Below are 24,239 nucleotides of genomic sequence, written 5' to 3'. Positions count from 1 at the left end.
GTAGAAACAATAGAAAACTTATTTCGGCATGTAATGAATTACAAATTTGTGTATTTTGACCAGTGGTTTCTCGGCTTTCTTGGTATGTATGGTAAATAAATATTTTGTTTATTTTGTATTAGGATTTTGTCGAAGTTTACTGTGTAGTACACATGGTACTTATTACATGTAAATGCTACGAGAAAAAAATAATGTTAGAACGGATTTCTTTCAATAAAATTAGTCACACATATTAAGCTAACCCCTAGTATTTATGTGTATCTTATTTTTCTTTCGTTTCCATGAAAGACATGGTTTGGCAAAGAGGGTTAATATGTCGCATAATCCATAGTTCAAAAGTATTAAAATAATATCTGGTTCTTAGAAGTTTTTTTTGTCATATTAAACTGAATTAAATGTAGCTAAACAACATATCTTTTACAGTTATAGGGACATGGTCATTGTTATTAGCAATACCCATACCAATAAACTCAGAGTACTCAAAACATGTGCTTGGATTGCCAGCCAATTCTAAGTAACGATATCATACCTCTCCAACAGATTCCACATGGGGAAATAAGTAATCGAACTAGGCGATTACATCATTATCGGGTACACATCATCATCATCACATGTTTAGTGTTATCATCTGATATCAGTACAGTCTGGTATACTATCAGTACAGTAGCCATACAAATAATAGCGGTGTTGCAACATTTTATTTCACAACACATTTTTTAGGTGTTTTTCCATTTTCAAGCTACTATGTTCAAAGTTTACATGTATCCAACTAACTAATATCCCACAAACTAATATCCAACAAACAAGTCATTATCTGTACCATCCTATAGATCAAACTACACGCACAGAGAAATACCATTTTTAAACTTGCAAATGCAGCTTAATGGGTAATTACAGATAGCATGTAAGTGCTGCCGCAAAATCAAACAACGATAAAAGTTGTACTGACAAAAATGAGGATAGGGATGTTTTCATTTTTTTCACCGGTTTTTGAACAACACAAAATCTTTGACATTAGCAATTGTTGAAACATAATGTAATATGATAATTTTCCTGACTTGTACATTCTTTTCGGTTGATTTCTACAGAGGTCTGTATCCATGTAAGTATATATAATATGAACGATCTCCTGACATGATAGTGTTTTTACAAAATTGATAGAAATAATTTAACGAGATATTTTTATTCAATTTCTAAATGTTTATTTTGTAAGATAAATACATTCAGACATAACAGAGCTACGCCCCTTCATCGGAATGCCTGATCAGAATGAAAAAGTGTGGCCGACTAATTTTAATCTAGATATGGACAGAATATTAAAGTTACTCGAGTCTTTTAACAATGCTGTTATATCTTGGTACATCTCATACTGGAGAAAACTTTGTAAATTAATCAGTCATTGAGTATGAACAAGTCTTTAGTTGCAGTATGAAGATGGTTATGTTTTAAGATTTGTCTACTATATGTATATTATTCATAAAATCCTTAGTTGTCATGGAAGAGACTGGCAATATGTTACCTACATAAATGCAGGCAAAGGTAGCCTAGTTTCTCCTCTTTGTTGTATCATAATAAGGGAGGCAACTCAAGCTTAACGACGTACTCTATATTTAAACCATTTTTATGGGGTTTTTAACAAAAAAGTTTGCTTGAAATTATCATTTTTGACAAAAAATAACTTTTTTTTGGGAAAAAAGAAAACAAAACATTGCCTGTGGTCATTCACTTTGTTAATATCTGTGGCATTGTATTGAAAATACTCTGTTTTTGTGACTAAGTGTAAATTAGTTTTAATAGTTAAAAATTTTTTTGTGTGTGACTTGAACATGGTGATTGCTGGTAGCGACGGAATACTGTTAAGATACATAGCTATCCATTTCCAGTGTCCGATTGAAATAAAAATTGTACAGTAATAACGTCCATTATGCTGAGCGGCAAGGGATAACAAAAACTATCACCTTTATAGATTTGTTATGTCTCGGCTAGAGAACAGAACTCAGGGCTTACCTCAGCCAGGGCTGGGACTCAATTCGAACCAAATGTGAGGCAATGTTTAGGGGGACGTTAAGCAGAAGAGAATTAATCATGAAGAAGAGAAAGACAAGATTCTAAATTTACTCGCCTTTTACGATCATGCAATAGGGACTGCAAGTACCATTATCAGGCCAATACTAAGATGTTAATTCTATTTTAAATATTTTTTTATTTACATCAGAATGACAAAGAAAGGTCTGGTTACTAATTTTTTCTAAAAGTTTTTCGACTTATTCGGGGGTCAGTGTGCTTGATATTTGTCTAATTACAATATTTGTTATTTTTGGCATATCTTGGCAAATACTTTAAGGTTGGTCTGGTGAAAGTCAAATTTTCAATGACTAAAAAGGGGGGATTTTCGTCTCTCTACAAAGCATAAGATGTACGCAATAGCTTAAAATTATTGTCTCAACTTCTCCACTCCTTCCCTTAAGTCCCAATGACGTATAATAGTCGATAGGTACGTCATACTAGGATATGACGTACGGTGCTGATACAAGATCACCAATATTATATTAACAGTATTTACATGCCCCTGTTTGATACGAGCTTTTAACGAGACCGAAACCTCAGAAGAAATTCAAATAGTGATATGAATGCTTACATGTGAAAAAAAAATTAAAAAAAAAATCCTATGCTTGAAAACATACTTATAAACATCAAAAGACTTTACACAGGTAACAATGCATCAGTAAATATTTCATTACTTTTTTACGAAATATTTCCATTATCATTTGACAATTAAAGAACTGATCAATATGTAAATATTATGAAATCACATTTAATATAATTCATCAGCGCGTTTAAAGTGCGCGCTTTCAAACATTGAATGTCGTCAAGTTAGACAAAATATAAACAATATGGCACGTTTGATTGCACTGTTATCTATTTTGTTAATTTCATCAGAAACATTTTTTGTGTACAATAGAAGGGCCAAAGTCGTCATATTCCTCTTTGCAGATCCACATCTGCTGGAAACTCGAATGGGATGCCAACAATGAGCCACCCATCCAAACCATATTTTTCCTGTCCAGTGGAGCACTGGTTTCCATGTTCATACTGATTGGTTCCAATGCGGAGAGTTCTTTCTGTAAACGGTCTTCAAAACCATTATACAAAGAGTTACCACCAGATATAAGTATTTTAATGCTCAAATCCTTACGAATGTCGGCATCACACTTCATGATACTGTAATAACCGGCTAAACACCACCAGATTCAACTCCAAATAGTGAGGGCTGGAATAAAGGTTCGATGCACCTGAACCTCTCGTTACCAATGGTGATTTCCTTGCCATCGGGTAGCTTATAGACTGTACTAAATGATGAAGATTCCGCAGCAGTGGACATTTCCTTATCAAAGTCAAGAGCCACACGTGCCATTTTTTCTTTAATGTCTCTGACGACTGCTGTATTTTTAAACGTGTATCCTCGCTTTGTAAGGATTTTACTGAGGTAGTCTGTTAGATCACATCCAGCTACATCTAACCTTATATTGGTATGAGAAGGGCATGACCCTCGTATATGGGGACTGTATGGTTGACACCATCCCCGGATTCCAACACAATACCGGTAGTACGGGCTGACCCGTGCAGGGATGATACAGCCTGGTTGGCCACATACAAGGCGGGTGAGTTGAAGGACTCGAACGTGGTTCTGGTCATCTGTTCTCTGTTGACCTTGGGGTTAAGGGGAGAGTCTGTCATCAGGACAGGATGCTCCTCTATCATTATCCGCAGCTCGTTGTCAAATGTATGATACCAGATCGTCTCCATGTCGTCCAAGTTAGTAATGACACCGCGAACGATTGGGTAGTTTAGAGTGAGGTTATCTCCCTTGACCTGGGCCTCACTAACTACAAAACTACCCGTCTGTCGCAGTCCCGCCTTTGCACCCTACAACGATGATATAATTAATTTAGCAATACATTACTTTGTAGTAGTAATAAACAGACTTTTGTGAAATGCGACGAAAAGGAAACTATTGGATAGCATATGGCGTTTCAAACGTTGTTATATTCAGTAGTGATGATATTTTAATTGTTGATTGTTATATTGTATAATTTTTATTTATATTGTATACTTTATTATTTAAATGTATATTTTATGAAATATGTTTTGAATTGTATGATTTGTTTTTCATATTGTATATTTCGAGATTTATTTTCATTTTTTGAAATATTTATTTTGCATAGTTTACTACTTTTATTGCATATTTGTCCTTTTTATAGTATCTTTGTTCTTGAGATGTTTCCTCTCGATATTGATATTGTATCATTGTCGTTCATATTGTATTTTCCATTCATTTTACTGTGTACACTCTAGTAGAATATACTTTCAGACTAGATTATACCAATACTAATGAAATATACAATATGAATGGCAAAAATACAAAGTGAAAAACGATACCATATGAATCAGGCATGGGGTAATCGTAATCGTGTAATCGTAATCGATTGTAATTAATTACATTTTCTCAAGTAATCGACAGTAATCAGTAATCGAAGGCTATTTCGATTACTTGTAATCGTAATCGTAATCGATTACAGTGAAAATTTACTGTGTAATCGTGATTACATTTCAATTACTTTTCAATTACATTATATCAATTATGAAGTTGAATTTGGCAGCCAGTATACTAAGTTTAGAAAGTGAAAAGTTCAACTTGTCTGCTGTAGTTCAACTAAAACTGAAGATAGATGTAACATTGTTTAGTATTGGTCTATACATTGTCTTTTATATTTAGTTTTCTGAACTGTAAGGCTCAAAAGAAATAAAGAATACAAATGAATTGTCTATACAGGTACATTTTATAATTGTGCCCATGGGCATAAGAGCACATTGTATTAACAATGCAAAGCATTGTTTTCATAAAAGCCAACAGGTATTGACTAAGTTCAATTTTGTTGTTTCATGGAGTATCTCCTCAGATTTCCAATGTACTTGTTGTTTTAGGAAACAATGAGAAGTCAATTAATACTTTTTGATTTACCTGTTTATCTGTTTAGCTCAGAAGCATAAAGTCACATTTTTTCTTTAAAAAATCCTTTAAATTATTTACTTAATTCACTTTTTATATATTTAACATGCATTGCATTGAAAATTATAAATATAAAAAAAATTACACTGCTACAGATTTCGGCTTTCTCTCTAGAAGAATCAAGAATTAGAATTCAGGTTTAAAATATCTACTTGTTGTGTTATAACCGTCATCTGCAAATGCCGGTTATTAATTAACCATATATAAAAAATGCACATGGTCATTTCTAAGACACACCAGTTTAAAAAGCATGATGTGGGACAGGTTTAAACTTGAAACAGAATTAACAGCTTGAAAAATTTCAATGAAACTATTTTATATAAATTATACCTGATCTTCAAATGCTAAAAAATCAAAGGAAGTACAAATAAAAAATATTGTGATAGAAGATAAAAACTAAAAAATCAACTTTATATGTAATCGAATGTGATTGAAAGTAATTTCAATTACTTTTGGTAAAGTAATCGATTGTAATCGATTACAGGTTAATGGTACCTGTAATCGATTAATATTCGATCACAGCATTTTCTCCCAAGTAATCGATTATTAGTTAATTACATTTTGAAGTAATTATGCCCATGCTTGATATGAATAAGGGGCCGCGGTGGCCGAGTGGTTAAGATGTCCCGGCATATTACCACAAGCCCTCCACCTCTGGGATGCGGGTTCGAATCCCATGTGGGGCAGTTGCCAGGTACTGGCCGCTGTTCGGTGGTTTTTCTCCGGGTACTCCGGCTTTCCTCCACCAACAAACCTGGCACGTCCTTACATGACCCTGGCTGTTAATAGGACGTAAAAATAAATAAAAACCAAAAAAAAACCAAAGATATGAATAAAGGGAATGCAATGGAAATGTAGTGTACAATCAGATTAACAAAGACACTAAAATGGCAAATATACAAGTACAACACACCATAGATATCAAATATTCAACATAAATACCAAAGATACAATATAAATATCGAAATTTACTGTGTAAACATTGAAGCATATCACAAATGATAAACACAACAACAACGTCATGATACAGGACAAATAAAAGGAATACAATGAGGATATCACCAACGTTTGCCACGCAATATGGTATCACGGCACTTAACCTATCGATACGTAGAGAAGTGTACAGCTATCTGTATCCTGGGAAAATTGTAATAATTATATATACAGTACGTAACCGTTCTTAAATTAAAACTTCACAAAGTCTTTAAAAGGTCAGATTTCGAGACAAAAAGTATCGTTGGTTACGCTATTTACCAATGTACACTTTGAATGCGTCTGATCAAATGAATACAGTGGACTTTTGACTAAGGTGGTTTCCGAGGATGACCAAACTATGTGCTGAGATATTTAACCTTGACATATATATTATACACAATACCCGACATATTAATACAAGCGCGAGACAGGCTGTGTCGTGTATATTGTCTTACGATTTAAAAACTGTGAAACGTCAGATATTGATAATTAGGATAGGCAGGCGACGACTGGAAATATTCCACTTTATTTGCATATAAAGTTCTCAATATGTTTTAGTATATGGAAATTCGATACTGACTGTATCTTACAGTATGTATACCGGGATGTTTATTTCAATATTAATCTAGATATTAATCGCTCTTGAAAAAAATCCCGAATCGCGGATATTAGATCATATTGAGTGTATAGCACATGAAAAAAATGATTATAAAAGTATTTTCTTTCTCAATGTTCAATATCAAATCAAAGTAATGTATTTTCCATCAATCTTATTTGTTCAGTTCATTCGAATGAAATTAAAATATGTTACCTCAACTGTTGTTAAATTATAGTGAACAATGATAGGGAAATAATGTTAAATACATAATAACCTGATGATTAGGCCGTCCTACAACAGTTGGGAAAACAGTTGTTGGAATATCGGAGGAGCAGCTCTACACTTTCCGGATCCGTTGTCCACGACAATCGTGGGTGAATCGCCGTCCCACATTTTATCTTTAACTATATGTTAGTCCTTAGATTTTTTTCCAAAACATCTGCGCTGTTTTTAGTCTTTAAATTACAACTGCTGCTTTCAAATTGAAAATCACTGTTGATAATTTCCTTATATGGTTACTTCTATTTCCCGAACCAATCGGTAAATGTCATTTATACATATTATAATGTTTTAAATGATTCCTGTATGTGCCTATCTGGCATAAAGGCACATATATACATATATAGAGTACGTGAAACAATATGTACATGTATTTAGTGTGACACGTGTGCATACCCAGTTGTCAATGGTCACAAGACAATATTTACCTTTTACAATACAAATAAAGATAATAATTATTCCAATAGTGTCAAACTGTAGATCTGGCTGATACTGTTTAATCTTTGAATGATCTACAGTAAAACCTGTCTAAGTGATCACCTGCTTTTTAAAACCACTTTCCTACTAATGTTAAGGGTACCTAACTGTCGAGATGACCTACACTTAACACAATTAACCTGTTTATAAAGACGAAATGGTTATATAAACCATTTTCCTCTGTTCATTGGGGGATCTTTATAGACAGGTTTGACTGTATATATATTTCGGTAATTCGCAAGAACATTCTTGTTATAAGCAGGTTGTATGCTATAAGAGGAAATACTCCAGTTAGATCGTCCGTACTTACATTTCTAAATATTGTAATGAATTGTAAATATTTGGTCCAATAACTTATACAGGTTGATTGTCTTCAATGGCTTTTAATGTTCACGTGATCTACGAATGTCTAATGTTACTAGAGTAGGTCCGGGTATGGAATGGCAATTAGTCAACAGTGAAGGCACATTCAGGGCAGATAAACTTGCTAACCTTCAGAGTACATACATGCACATTAAAAAGTAAATAAAATCGAAATATATTTTGTCGGTTGTACTTTGATAGTTTGAATAGGATATCAAATTTGTCATTTTTAAAACTAGACGAAAAAACCCAAATTAATTACTTGGCACATCTGTTCTCAATAAAAAAAATTAAATGTTAAGGAAAATGTAAGGATATTTTCATAAATAAATTTTATAACAAAATTATTTGTCTATTTCATCGTTCATTTCATATCAATTCAAAACACGATTTCTTCTATGAATGTCTATGCGTGAAAAAATACCAATAGTACGAAGACACATAAATAATGCTATCACAAATCGAGAACAACTATTTTATTATTTGATTTTTTATTTAAAGTATTTCATTCATTATAATTCAGCAACAAATTACTGGGCATTGAAAACAACAACATGATCATGTAAATATTCTAAAATGACATAAAAACACTATTCATCAGCGCGTGTAAAGTGCGCGCTAATGACAATTACACGTTAGTTTAAATTCATAAATAATATGGCGTATTTGGTAGCACGGTTGTATCTATATTTTAAAGCTAATTAACGCTTAAAAGCATTTTCTGTGTACAATAGAAGGACCAGACTCGTCATATTCCTGTTTGCTTATCCACATCTGTTGGAAGGTGGACAGTGAAGCCAAGATGGAGCCACCGATCCAGACGGAGTATTTTCTCTCTGGTGGAGCGATGATCTTAATCTTCATGGTGCTTGGTGCCAAGGCGGTGATTTCTTTCTGCATACGATCAGCAATACCGGGGTACATAGTGGTACCTCCAGACAGAACTGTATTTGCGTACAAGTCTTTACGAATGTCAACATCACATTTCATGATACTGTTGTATGTGGTCTCGTGAACACCAGAAGATTCCATTCCCAAGAATGAAGGCTGGAAAAGGGCCTCAGGACACCTGAACCTTTCGTTACCAATGGTGATGACCTGACCGTCGGGAAGTTCGTAACTCTTCTCTAGGGATGAAGAGGAAGCAGCAGTTGACATTTCTTGTTCAAAGTCAAGAGCAACATAACATAATTTTTCTTTGATGTCTCTAACAATCTCTCTCTCGGCTGTGGTTGTGAAAGAATAACCACGCTCTGTGAGGATTTTCATGAGGTAGTCTGTGAGATCACGTCCGGCTAGATCTAACCTAAGAATGGCGTGAGGAAGGGCGTAACCCTCATAAATAGGTACACAGTGGGATACACCATCACCAGAGTCCAACACAATACCGGTAGTACGACCTGAGGCGTACAGGGAAAGCACAGCCTGGATGGCCACGTACATGGCGGGAGAGTTGAAGGTCTCGAACATGATCTGGGTCATCTTTTCTCTGTTGGCCTTGGGGTTGAGGGGAGCCTCTGTCAGGAGGACAGGGTGCTCCTCTGGAGCCACACGGAGCTCGTTGTAGAAGGTATGATGCCAGATCTTTTCCATGTCGTCCCAGTTGGTGACAATGCCGTGTTCGATAGGGTACTTTAGGGTGAGGATTCCTCTCTTGCTCTGGGCCTCATCACCGACATAGCTGTCCTTCTGTCCCATACCAACCATCACACCCTGATAAATGAAGAAAAATAATATGATATCGCAGCTATTAAAACAGATTAAGATCTAAATATAAAAAAGCTGTTTGTGTTCCTAATTATAATTGTAATCTAAGCAGTACCAGTAAAGAAAACTAAAGGCTCCCTTAGGGGACCTGCTGTAAAGAAGGGATTTCTTTATCCATATGGATTTACCAATATAGATGACCTTTAAAAGACGTCCTCGCATTGAAAAATTAACACAGTGATTAACGGATAAGACTATTTATCAGCTCAGACACGTGACCTTGACATTTTAAAAACCCACTCCACCCTGTACAGGTTTAACAGTGCGACCAAATATGGTCATAGGATTTAATATATGTTCTTATTAAACATTAGCATGTATGTCATTAGGTTACGCTGAAAATCCACTTAGTTTGCTTTTCAATAGATAATCATAGTTAATTGTAATGTAAAATGTAAAAGTATAGATTGCACAGACTGGTATGTTTCTTATATTAACCATGATTTATTTTGATTAGTATAAGAAACAATGCTTATTGTTTAATAATTAGGAAACACGATACCCCATCCCCTCACAAAAAAAATCCGACAATGCTTCATTTGTATTTTTTTTCATTTAATTAAACCTAAAGTGTTAGTATTTTTGAAAAATGAAAAACATTTATCTATTGCTAAACATTTAGCCAAAAATGTAAAATACCTGATGCCTGGGCCTTCCAACAATAGATGGGAAAACAGCTCGTGGAGCATCATCTCCGGCGAATCCAGCTTTACACATTCCTGACCCATTGTCTATGACAAGAGCAGCCACATCGTCGTCACACATTTTTAAATTGTGTTTTAGCTTTCTAAACTAGATGGCTATCCTGAGAAATTAAACTGTACAACTGACCTGTCTTGAATCGGCCTCTAATTTATACCATTATTCAGTCGGATATCTAAGTTGAAAATTACCTTATTTGGTAAAATCGTTTCAGAGCCAATCAGTGAAGATTTCTACGTCATTGAAATACGTGACAAAGTTTTGAAAGAATACCTTATGAGGACTTATCCAACACAAAAATGTGTACACCTAAGTTGAATGTCACAGGTGAGTACTCAATTGCGCATGCCCACCACAACCTTTACGTGTCACAACCCTTTATATACTCCTACCTGTGGTTGGGATTGCCAATGACACACTTGTTTACAATACCTTTAACACATACTTGTTTAAATGACAGGATCAGATAGATTTAACATCCTTCTTTAAGTACGAGGTATATATACATGACTATGTTTAATGTCAATGAAATCCCACGTCCTATATCACCCAGATGATAATGCATATGATAGTTCACATGTTCAATAAATGTTTAAATACTGGTTGAATATATATGGTGACATCTAGTCATTAATGATCGTTTACGCAGCAGCAGTTAACACTGTTATTTTATTTTAAACTGTATAACTTTATATCAATGAAATATTACACGTTTTAGATGACTTATTACGCAAGAAGAGAGCAATACACAATTTGTAGTGCATTGTGACGGAGGTATATCAGACGAGGTGGCCGAGTGGTTAAGGCGATGGACTGCTAATCCATTGGGGTCTCCCCGCGTGGGTTCGAATCCCATCCTCGTCGGTAGACACTTTTTGTAGTTTCCTTGATTATCAGAGTACCAACCTAAAGCCACACAGTTTCAAGAAATTACGACAGATTTTATGAGTGAAATTATATCTGCATTTTTTATTTTTACAGATTCCTTTTAATACTAATTGGCTGTGTTGCAGAGGGAAAGCCACTTATATCAAGAATGACATTGAAGCTTTCGAGTATTGTTTAGTTCTTGATTTGTATTGGGTCACGATCTGCTTTAGATTATTACATCCTAGGGTCACATTTGCTGATTCATGTGTATAAATTAGGTCACTTTCAAAGAATGTTATTGTCTGTCATTTAAATATCATCTGGATTTTCCATGATTATAGCAAGTATTTAAGCTATTAAAGTTTGTTGTAAGTGAAAATAAGCAACACTTACATTGCAAGTATGATGTTAGAACTGTGCCTGCTGCCTCATTTCATGATCTGAAAAGGCGACTAAATCTGGGATCTCAATTCTAGTGGCTACCTAAATCAAAATGTATTTGATTTCTGTCTCAAATAACATAGGGAACGTTTATTTCTCAGGAAAACTTTGCTGTCACTACAAACCAATTAATGATAATAAGATAATACTCTCTTATGGTGAATACTAGATGTTGAATACATGATATTGTTTACTTAAGCCTCGAGATAGAGGTTCCATATTTAGTCGCCTTTTACGATCATACAATGGAGCAGCAGGCACAGTTCTAATAAAATGCTTGCAATTCAGGTGTTGCTTGAGATTATCTCTTAAAATAAACTTAAATAGCTTAAACAAGCTTGTTTTATATATAGAAAAACCAGAAGATAGTTATTGACAGAATATACCTTTCATTGAATATGACCTAATTAATCCCCGTCACCCAGCTCATATGACCCTAATCTGCCATCATCTTATCCAGGTCATTACAGAACCTAAATAAAGCTCTAAACGTCACTCTGAAGCTATGGAATGAATGAAAATATAAACTATTTTTATCTAGGTAACCATGAAATTAAGATTCAAAATTAAGTCGCCTTTCACAATTATGCATTGGGGCAGCAGGCATAATACTAACATCCTATATTAGTGATGGCGTTCCTTGAAGTTCCTCATAAAACAAGTCTAAATAATTTAAAATTATGCTTAAACATGGGAAAACACCATATGCTTAGTGGACAGATGAAACCATTCATTGAATATGACCTAATTTATGAACGTGACCTAGCCAATGTGACCTTATGATGTAATCACCTTAAGCTTATTATGCCAAGATCCTTATACAGTACAAAACATCAATTTCAAGCTATCAAATCTTTGAAAAATCCTTGTTTTCAGCAAAAACATTAAGATATTAAATCTTATATAGAATAAATGCTTAACTAGGTCACTGTGACCTACTTTTTTAAAAATGTTTTCATCATTTTTCTGAATTGAACTTCACAAACCCAATATTTACAGGCAAAAACTGCAAAAAATGTTCACAAATAATCTCTATTCTTATATTAAATCAATTAGGAATTAAACAATGAAAATGTGAATTTTCATCCTTTGACCTTTGACCTCTGAAATTACCTTGAACGCAGAAAAAATGGGATATTCTGAATATCATACAATATGCAGCTGACCCTAATGTATCTTCGTGCAAAACATTTTTCTTATCACTGCGTGGCCATAAAACGGCTAAGGTGATGCCCCTCCTTTAGTGTAAATCGAACACATTTAATAATATATGCCTTTGAGCCTGCCGTCAGCTCGCGTCGAGTGTTCACCGGACTACTTATATATTGATTAGAAACTCTTTTCATCAAATATGATTTAAGTATATTATTTACGTGGTGCAAAGTGTAGAATAATTGAATCAAATAACTCACTTAGGTACTAATTAGGTATAAATTTCCATGATTTTACTTACTTTGATGATAAAACACATTGAGTTGTGTCGCAGTTATATCTTATCCAATAATTCAGTTTGTCAAATGACTGTGCCGCTTTTAAAATTCCCCGCTAAAACGTTTTGTATAAATGATGTCATAATACTCGCCGTTCAATCTATCTATGGAAACCTCAAAGATCCACTCAATAGAAATGAGTGTAACATATGAAATGTAAATATTATTACATATCCATGTGAATATCCGTCCTTTTTGTGCTTTTAAATAACTGATAAAATCAGATGCTTCAAAAAGTAGAGGTGCTCCTTAACTTATGGCCAAGTGTATATATCTATAATTAAAATATCAACGTTTTGTGCGATTTGCCACCGTCAACATGACATTAAGGACTTCGTAGGTGAAGAAAAAACCTGTTCTGTATGTTTTATGTTCTAAAATCGACCACCTCATACGATTAATCATTCATCATCAGATTACTTTGTAATTATTTGGACTTTAATACAAACATAGGGTAATGGAAATTTGAGAGAAAGTATGAAACCGGTAAAGTTATTGGACTGCTGGTAGGTCTAATTTCAGACAAAAATGAAGCAAATACTACACAATCATTGAGAAAAAGAAACAAGTTCTAGTATCCGCTAAAATGTTGCATTCTAGCTATAGGCCTAAAATTGTATATACATACTATGATCGATCGAATGCATTAGTATTAATGCTACAAGTAGGTATGATTATGACATCCCCTTGCAGTCGTTGTATGGTATAAGTAAAATTAATTTATAATATTAGATATCAACTGATTCTCCCCTATTCCCATTTTCTAACACATGGTCACATGAGGTAAGATGTATATCATTTTTAGAAACATATAGTCAATGTTCATTCTGTGACATCATTAGCTAAACGTTGAGTTTTTCCTGGTGACGTCCTGTATTGTCACCGTTCTTCCTGCCATAAACATATGCTAGGATACTTCTATTGACATCAGTAAAAGTAACTATGTATCTGATATAAAAAATAAGGACCTTTGATTCGGTTCATATGTTGTTATAACGCCTTAATAGAATACCAAATAATGACCTCGAGCTTCACTCTCGGTAATTATTTATATCTACCAAGGCGGTATAAGGCCATATGGACTGCAACAAAGGGCATACAGTAATTAAAAAGTATCAGTAAATGAAAATAGTGAATATAAAAACCCAGAAATAAGATAATTTGGCCGATTCCAAAAGTTTGCTGGAAGCAATATTGATACCTTACCAGTATGGCGACAGTGAATCTGGATTTTCATCAATTCATTTTTCCGAAAGTAAGAAAGCTACAATGTTTTCACTTAGTTGGGCCGCTTAAAATATTTTGAATATTAATTTGTTATGAAAAGTATGAGTTATACAACTGAATTATTTTTATCATATATTGTGAAAAAATTTAATGCATCCTAATGCTTTTATAAAACATTTCTAAATATAAATTGTATATACATGTAGCTGACATTGCCAAACCCATTCTGAGTCTAGATCAGTTTCAATGCTAGTCTAATATGTCGCGTACAATAAAAAAGATGAAAATATAATCTACCTGACAGAATTAAAAATTTATCATTACATTTGCATCAGAAAGGCAGACGAGGTGACCAAGTGGTTAAGGCGATGAACTCTTAATCCATCGTCGTCCTTTGAAATCAACTATTTATTTATTTATACCTGAAATATATAATATCATTTAAAGATGCTCCATTGCTGACAAATGGTATTTTTTCACTATCAAAACAGGAGCAGACGATTTATTATTTTTCTTCAGTTAAAAAAAGTTACTTACAAAGTTACTTACTTTACACCATTACCATCATTGAAAAGTTTGAGCTTCTAATTTTTTCTAACTTAAAGTTAAAAACATGAAAAATAATTAATTGCATCCCGAAAAAATTACGTGTCACTATATCCTATATGGAATGAAGTACTGATGCGCATGCACCAAAGGCGAAATAAATTATTTCATATTATTTTTTGTGTTAATCAGACATATATATACACGATTAAACACCAATTATTGTTCAAATGATGAATATCATTTATGCTCTGTCGGCGGTGGAGCATCTTTAAAACATTATGATCACCAAATACATCTGTATCAACACAACGACAGATTCCTTTTGTAAGTCCAATACGACTCAATTATATGTGTTGAACTTCATATGTAATGGTTTGATTTTTTGGCAATAATGTATCACTTTGTTTTTCAACAGAACCCCTTTTCCGTATCTACACACACTTTCCTAGCAATAGCTTCAATGCAAAGCAAGCCACTTTCCTGACTGATCGAGTGTCTAATGACACGCGCTGATGGCAGGCATGGAAATTAAACACATTTTATTTTTGGTTTCCGTTGCGTTTACTATTGAGATAATCTGCCACCTGCATGTCGGAGAACCGTCGCCATGAACTTTCCAACTCATGAAACAGTCCTTGTCTTCTGTGATGGGGATAAAGCAAGTCTAGTCATAGAACTAGGGTTTTAGTGTATTGATTGACCCATTGGAGTGAAATGGTTGACCAGTAACGTTTCATCCAAAGTATTACGGTTCTGAAGAAAGTGAGGTTCAGCACGGGGACTAAGTGCGGTTGGTGTGTTTCTAACCAACTATCAGAATTGGTATCCAACAGGTTGAAAGTTTTCTCGTTCCAAAATACTATGTCAAAAATAGAATGCACTCTCTCCTGGGTAATTTAGACTGCACTTGCTATATATCTGGATGTAACTCGCAAATATCAAGAACGTCATGTATCTCATTGACCATTTCTGGGGTTCAAACAATGATGAGTCTTCCTCAACGGTTGGTCATCTATCGGGCATTGGCTGCCTTTCTCCAATTGCGCCATTATTTAACCGAAGCATATGAAGGGGAATCATTAACTTGTGTTGTTACCGTATAGGTTTGGATAGCATTAGGTCAATAACACTCTGCTTGTGTCACACAACGTTTTACCAAATCATATGAAATGGCAACCTTATCTAGTGCTTTTTTATATTAGAATAGACATCCTAAAAGATGTGCTGAACTCGGTTTTTTCCTGCACAATTTGGATCACTGTACTCTTTGAATGATCTGCATATGCTGGTAATTTTTCAAACGCCAATTGTCTTATGTGATTAAGGTTGCTTACTATGGGTATTTTCCTATTTTTTTGTTTTGTTCATTCTTCAATTTAATAATACAATTTAGACTTATCCAAGCGCGTACCTGAATGCTGTTGGGCGTGTAAGCACTTTTTGACGCGAGAGCCGCAAGTCCAAGAAGGTTAGATGGGGGTCAAGGGGAAAAATTGAAGATCTAGATTTCAAATGGTGCCATTTGGTCGCTTTTGGCAGTTTTTGTGTGATCTACCGTTATACAAAATGGTTAACACCAAATTTGTAATCCTGATACATCTGTAGGGTATATCAAATATTTTTAGTCTCGTGATGTCATAGGAAATGAATTAATTTTAAAATATTGTTTCATGTAGTTACGTCATCTTTGATGCTAAGTGGCCAATGAATGTGCACTTATACTGACCATTTCTTTTTAATAAACGCAGTCTTGTTGACGGTGTTTGGGTTTTATCATTACATTTGCAGTGAATAGTCAGATGAGGTGGCCGGGTCTCCGCGTGGGTTCGAATCGCATCCACGATGTCTGTATTCTTTTAATGACATCAAATATAGCATAATCTGTTACATCTTTGTGGAAATATGCATTGACTCTTTCAAAGTACGAAGACACGTGCATGATGTAAAGACAAAAACATTGAACTTGTTTTGTAATTCAAATATGAGGGCTGATTGATAAGTCTTAAGCCTCACAGGTGAGGGTTGGAATTCTGGCGAAAATATTGTATTTTCTTCATCCTGGCTCTTTTCTTAAAATAAATACTGTCAGCAATGTTTAACGGCCTCGATGTAACTTTCAAAGTATTCTTTTTAGATGAAGATGTTTGATGGAACGAGATGGCACCAGCATTGGATCTCACAGTCTTAAGAAGCACGAATATCAACTTGAATATCTGCTAAAATCCTTCAATACAAGGCTCCTTACACGTCGATCACACGTCGTATCAAGATTACTTGCCTCTGATCGCATCGGATATATTGCTGATTTGTTTTCGAGCAAAAGCAAAAATATAAGTCTTCAGAATATCAGAGGACATATCTTAATTATCTCATCTTTTCAATAAATACACTCTAGTTGACAATGGGTTTTTTCATAACATGTGCGGTCTAATGTCAGATGAGGGGGCCGAGTGGGCATGGCGATGAACTGCTAATCCAGAAATATGTGTATGAGCTGTTGTTGAAACTAAATGAACCATTACATTCAATGTAGCTTTGTATCAGTCATATATTTTCTAGTTAAAAATAACCTACATTTGGATAGACAAAACTTTAAAAGATATTAGGTTAAATTAACAAAATCTATAAAAAAAATATTACAAATATGAAATAGTATTTTAATGTGTTGATGATGACCATGAGTTGTGTGTATTGATGATGATAATAGAAGAGACTCGATGAAAATAACTTATTATCGATGATACGTGTACGCATCGTGTAGTAGTTTTTGTGCGTATGTACATGTACCGTCAAAAGTAAAACAAAGTTTGGGGAGGGGATCATAAAAACTAGAATTTCAGTTAAGAGGAACGCATGACGAAATGCGCAAGCTAAATTTGTTTCCATCACAAAAACAAATCTATTTTGGCGCTGCACCTTCTATAAATGGGATGAATAATAATGTATCCATTACGGTGCGGTAGGTACCGAGAACCTCCGTGTCCAGGAAACACACAACTGTAGTGGATGTGATATATTTATAAATATGCATTAGCAATGCTTAGTGGACCTCAAGAGATGTAGGCGATATATGAATTAATTATGTATAAGGCAATCAGAGTAGGACAGAACGAAATTTGACTTTGTATTTGGTAATCTGCATTCTTGATTACATCTACTATAATCTAGTCATGCTGTGTGATGTTCAGTAAAATGCATATTTGACTACAGTAAGGTAAAATGGAATTAACAAACGTAGCTTATAGATGATGCGATCTGGCGAATGGTGTTTTTCTCGCTCAGGAACAGACAAATTAACATTTTCTTCAGTTACAAAGATTAATTACTACAACAAGTGAAAGTTTGAGCTCTTATTTTACTCTTGTTTTAAGTAAAAAAGTATTAAAAATGATTAATCGCGTCCTGAAAAAAGTCCATGGCACTATAATACATATGGAATAAAGTACTGATTTCGCATGGACCAAAAGCAGATCAAGCTATTTTATCTGTTTGACAAATTTGTTAATTAGAAATACATCTACATGAGTAAACACCAATTAATGTTTAAATGATGAGTTTAGTTTATGCTCTGTCGGCGGCGAAATCCAATGTCATATATTTTTATACTTTCCTGAACAAACTTAAGGGGCGCAGTGATCGAATTGTCAATATGTCCAGATACATTACACTCCACCTCTCTAGGTCGCGAGTTCAATTTCATGTGGGTCAGTTGCCCGGCACTAACCGCTCCTCGACGGTTTTACTATGGATACTCCGGATTTCCTCCACAAGCAAACCTGACACGTCCTTAAAAGAATCCAAACCAAAACAAAACTGAACAAACTTGGCGAATAGGGAAATACAGCTTCAGTGTTCATAAGGCAATGCGAAGTAATGTATGTTGCATACTTTTAACCAACAGATATTTAAAACAGTGTATGTGTCTAATATTTTTCTAGGGTAAGTAGGTACAATATCAGATATGCCAGACGTTTGACAAGTTCCAGTAAGATATTTCTTAGGTATGATACAGTTGCTTTTCAACGCGGAGGATTCCATTTCGCTTGACGACAAAGTTAATTCTAACGAACTGAAACTACCACGGATATGATGGCAAGAATAACCTGAAAACGACCCGTGTCCTCTATAAATGTTTGACATTGACAAAACACAAATACTGCTCAACACGGATTAGTATAAAAAGAATACAGCATATTTCCATCTCCGCGAAATCTAGCTATAGTATTAGTTTCAAGAAGTATAGTCGTCACTTAAATACTGATTAAATAACAAAAACATACACAACATTTCACATGTAAATATTTCTCTGTGTAAACTTAAACCAACATCCGTCGGTGATGATACCTACGGATGTAATACTGGCTGGTCTAGGGAAATACACTCATGCCGCCTGAGGCTACCCATGCAATATAGCCTCGTGACGTCACGGCGTCAACAAAATTTCTATTTCCTCGGTAAAATTTTAACATTTTTTTTAACAAACTTGACTGGTTTTAGTATAAAAGATGCAAACAACGGATTTTTTGTTGGAAATATCACGTAATTTTTCATTTGAAAAATTGACTTTCAGCTGCTGTGGTTTTCTTTATATACTTAATTTATTTCAAAATAGCGGGATATTATAGTTGTAAAATTGCAATAAAACGCCAATGTATGAAAGAAAAATACTCTTTCATATATGTAGTGGATATGAAGGATAGGGATATTCTACCCTCGGGATCACAAAATGTTGCAAAACACTCGGCAAGCCTCGGGTTTTACTACATTTTGTGACCCTCGGGTAGAATATCCCTATCCGTCCACATATTAAAGAGTCTTCTAATCCTCTATATATGTAAACTGTATATAACACGTGCAGTATATTAAAGTTACTACATGTACTTGTCTCCAGCCTAGCAATGCTTAATCCCGAGCAAAATCATGGACGGAAGTATACACACGTAGCTGTGTAAATATCGGCAGATTATCCTGTTATTAGAAATTAAAAAAAAAATGAAAACACATAAAGCATGTGTTTCAACTATCAATGAGTAATTGGTAACACCTGCCACACGTACATCTGTGACATATACCCTTTTCACATATGTTCATCCATCCGAACATTTAAACACTGTAAAGGACGCCATACATCAGGTGTAACATATGTACCTCAGTCAGTAACTGTTACACTCCATGGCGGAAAGTGACGAATGGTTGTACAGATATCGACACAGGTACGTTTAGATATTGAGGAAGTTTAGACTTTACCATGCAGTTCATAAGACGACATGTCTGTGTGCTTTATATTGTGGTACTGATTACGGTTTTTGTGATTTATGAATTGAATCAGAATCTGAAACCAATAAGAAACTTTCACTATGTGTCTTTTAACATTTCATCACGAGTGATATTTATAAAGGATACCAATACTACCATCCAGAGGAAACTATTAGTACCGACTTCTCAAACCGAATCAACAGCTCCAGTTTATACATTTTTATCGTTTGATAACTTTTCGTACCCTCTTGACGTGGATATGGTGAAACTGGTACAGGCGTATAGGCAAACTGGAGAAGTTAAACACCGAGTCATCAATCCGTTCACATGGCCGTACCTCCACAATCCAAGAAACACGTGTTTGGATACCAGCGCAAAGTTCCAAAATCACATGGAGGATGTATTTCTGCTGTTTGTTGTGAAATCAAAATATGATAATTTACAACAAAGGATCGCCATACGACAAACATGGGGTAATATGAAGTATTTAAAAGATGTAACCGTCAAAACAGTGTTTGTATTAGGTACCCCAGTTTATGGGTCTTTTGATTATATTTGGGATGAAATTAAACAATTCAACGATATCATTTTAATGGATTTTCATGATACATATTTTAACAATACGCTGAAAACATCTACATTATTTAATTGGGTACATGAGTTTTGTCCTAAAGCACACTTTATCGTATCAATAGATGATGATATATTCGTATCATTGAAAACATTAGTTCGGTATCTGAATCAGTTACCACCTAAACATCGAACGAATTTGTATATGGGACGGTTATTTGATGGTTATGAGCCTCATCGCAGTAACGCGAGTAAGTGGCATGTTCCGGTTTCAGAGTACCCCTGGACAAAATATCCACCATTTATAGCGGGTGGGACCGTTATTATGACAATGGACTTCGTGTCGGACGTACAGATAGCCATGCGGCATACCAAGCATTTTCGTCTGGACGATGTCTACTTGGCTATTATAGCTTACAAACTTGGAGTAAAACCTGTCCAAGATACAGGCATATATGGGTATCGAACATCGTCACTGACGAAATTTGTTTTGTCAGCACAAGGATATACACCGTCACAACTGAAACAAATATGGAAACAGCACAATAGATTTCTGACAACAGTATAATATAGTTGTGCTTAATATATGAGTCGTGTGCTTTGATATACAGAGATGTTAAAGATACCGTAAATTGTGATATTTTGGATATCGTCATATTTTGGCTTATTTCGCGTTTGGTATGAAACAATCACATTACATAAAAATACATTAAAGGAATGTTCTATCGTCATAAACAATCCAACGTTACCTGGGCGAGTCTTTCTTTTGTGCAAATATGTACATGTATATACCTGGTAAAAGGTATGTAACTAATAAACTATTAATCACTTCTCTTGAAGATAGATAGATCAAAGGATTACCTATGTATCGATATGGCTTCAAAACTATTTTTTTCATTTGTGCAGGATATATGTGTAAAGATAAAGTAATTATTCAGAATTTTTATCTTTCGTTCAAATCAAGTTATGCGCCAAAAATAACACGGCATAAGGAAACGCCAATTTAAAGTGTACACGGAATGGTTTGGTATATAAGGCTTGATAAAAGCGTCATTGGATAAAATTTAGAATGCCGAAAGTACGAGTTTCATAGCGATTACGGTATTAGAGATAATGCGCCGTTTCTCTAGAACACACCTGAAGCCCCAAGCCACTGACCCCGATTCAGGACCCCTGACCTGTGACGTCACGAGGACAACGGGATCGACTCTACTCGCATAAGTTAGAGTGGCGATATTCGGTGTCTGCCATCTAATGTGAACAATCCGTTTGTAAAAATCGATTTTGAAGACACAAATACCTGTGTACATGTCCGATACCTATTTAATATTATCCTCAATCACAGATATGAGTTTGGAATATGCATGGAAATAGGGATTTATACCATACATATATTGATGTGTACCTGTCGTAGATAAATGAACATCTCTGCGCGATTACTGCATAACTATACACAATAAAATGTACATAATAATCCATGTACGTTGTATATCCGCGGTGTTTGGGACCACATATACATGAACATCAAGAACGTATATGTTCTTGATTATGTTACCCAAAACCCAACTCGGGTCGTCTAATGTCAACTGGTCAAATAAATCCTTGAACCCACTTTACAAAATTCCGACTTTTTCCATAAAACCTGCCCATACGACTTAAGGTATGATTCTAAACAGATTTTTTTTGCATATGTGCAAATGCATCTACTAATTGTGTTTTGTCTGAAATCGATCGTGTGACTTAATACACATTTAATACCATTGTCTAATTACCAGTAAATAAGTTCGTCATTTAATTCTACTGTGAGTTGGTGGATTTCATTTTATATACTAAGTTTTGAGAACCGTAACACATATTTAGAATTTAGATGGAGTGATATTTTCCGATCTAATTGTTTTTTTTTACGAAATACATTCAGCTTTCATATACACGTAATACGGTACATCCGACGACTTGTTGATATTTCGCTCAAATTCATTCATTAGTGTCTTTACTAGAACAATAAATCATGCACGGGTCAGACGAACTGAAGATGTCTATGTCTTTTTCCAATTATCAGATATAAAGTCTCAAAATCAGAATACTTTCAATGTCGTGCCGCGTTAAATCTCTATACCTGTATACAGTAACTAAAGCGCGTGATCAACCCTGGCTAATGAGGGGACTACGTAAGAAAGTGTGTTAGTGACCTGCCACGCTTAGTTGATTAGCACACGTCACGTGTCAAAATATCAGTTCACAGGTAATTTAGCGATAGGCCATCATGTTATTGTTGTATAATGTCATATTTGTAAACACTTATAAATTTTTGGTTTAAAAATAAAAGTAAAATATACCGTTTGTTCGTAACATATAACAAGTGTGTCAAGCACTACATGTATATACTTCAGAAACACCCATGCATACATTTGTACATAATAAATGTTTCTGGTTACATGTATATGTATTTTTATAACAAAAACTGCAAAATTATTTACAAATGACATATAGAGAAAGATTAATGCAAATATAATGTGATAATCCAATTAAAATGCATTAATGAAGTAAATGAAGCTAGCATTTTCGAGTAATTTGTACTCGTCTTAATTCATACACTGTATACTCTTCCGACGAGGGATGCATACACAAACAAAATATCTTCAGGTCGTTTTAACCTGAAAAAATCAACTGAAAATGGACTGTATTTACCTGAAGATGCTTTCCCTGTGTACATATTAATGTTTAGATGTCATGTCCATATTAATCAATATATTAAGTTCTGATAAATCTCATTCAATTTAATCTGGCGAGTGATGAAGACATTTTTACATATACTTTCATCAAGGATGGATGCAGCTTTGTTAATGGTTCACATATGTTGCACTGATATGTACAGGGTTTCATCCCATATTGTACATTTACCTGGGCGTATTTGAAACCTACATATATCTGAAGAAAACGTTTGAGATGTCCTCAAGAATACATAGGACGCCAGATGAGGCGTTTACTTTTTTGTGATCAAAATTATTTTTACGGAAAAACGTTTTTGTAGACGACAACATGTTGAAATATCATTTCAAATAGCTTAGATTGTACAACACAAATTATAAAAGTGAAAAAGGTCTGGTAATTATATTTGTTAAAGCGCCCTGAAGGATGGGATATCGAGTCATTGTAACCTCGTCTGTTATCTCCGAATCAATATTGTTGTATAATTACTAGAGCGAGCTAATTCAGTTATTTAATTAAAGAACAAATTACATAGCTTTAGACCTCCTCGAAGTTGGCAACTTATTTTTGTTTGTTTGTTTGTAATTATCTTTTTTCAAGGCATTTTATATTTGCCAACTTTAAAGGTGGGATGATTTTTTCTTTCATACCTACGGGTGCAATACTGGCTGGTCTAGGGCAATACACTCATGCCGCCTGAGGCTGTATTGCATGTGGCTACCCATGCAATAAAGCCTCGTGACGTCACGGCGTCAACAAAATTTCTATTTCCTCGGTAAATTTTAACTCTTTTTTTTTCACAAACTTGACTGGTTTTACAATAAAATATGCAAACAACGGATTTTTTGTTGAAAATATCACACAATTTTTCATGAAAAATTGACTTTCAGCCGTG

General features: G+C 34.6%; 1 protein-coding gene, 1 non-coding gene and 1 pseudogene across 2 annotated transcripts; 2 read left to right on the top strand and 1 right to left on the bottom strand.

Moving 5' to 3' along the window:
* Nucleotides 1-2,245: 2,245 nt before the first annotated feature.
* Nucleotides 2,246-10,527, bottom strand: LOC138325552 (uncharacterized; annotated as a pseudogene).
* A 487-nt stretch (nucleotides 10,528-11,014) lies between these two features.
* Trnas-gcu (transfer RNA serine (anticodon GCU)) lies at nucleotides 11,015-11,096 on the top strand. Its single transcript has one exon. It is a non-coding gene; the product is annotated as a tRNA-Ser (tRNA).
* An 8,859-nt stretch (nucleotides 11,097-19,955) lies between these two features.
* On the top strand, nucleotides 19,956-22,708 carry LOC138326326 (beta-1,3-galactosyltransferase 1-like). The gene has a single exon (XM_069272445.1). It carries the CDS (start codon nucleotides 20,058-20,060, stop codon nucleotides 21,201-21,203), a length of 1,146 nt encoding a protein of 381 aa, XP_069128546.1. The 5' UTR covers nucleotides 19,956-20,057; the 3' UTR covers nucleotides 21,204-22,708.
* The last annotated feature ends 1,531 nt before the right edge of the window (nucleotides 22,709-24,239 follow it).

Source organism: Argopecten irradians, chromosome 6 (genome assembly GCF_041381155.1).
Source record: "Argopecten irradians isolate NY chromosome 6, Ai_NY, whole genome shotgun sequence".
Classification (NCBI taxonomy): domain Eukaryota; kingdom Metazoa; phylum Mollusca; class Bivalvia; order Pectinida; family Pectinidae; genus Argopecten; species Argopecten irradians.
This window is presented reverse-complemented; position numbering and strand designations above follow the sequence as displayed.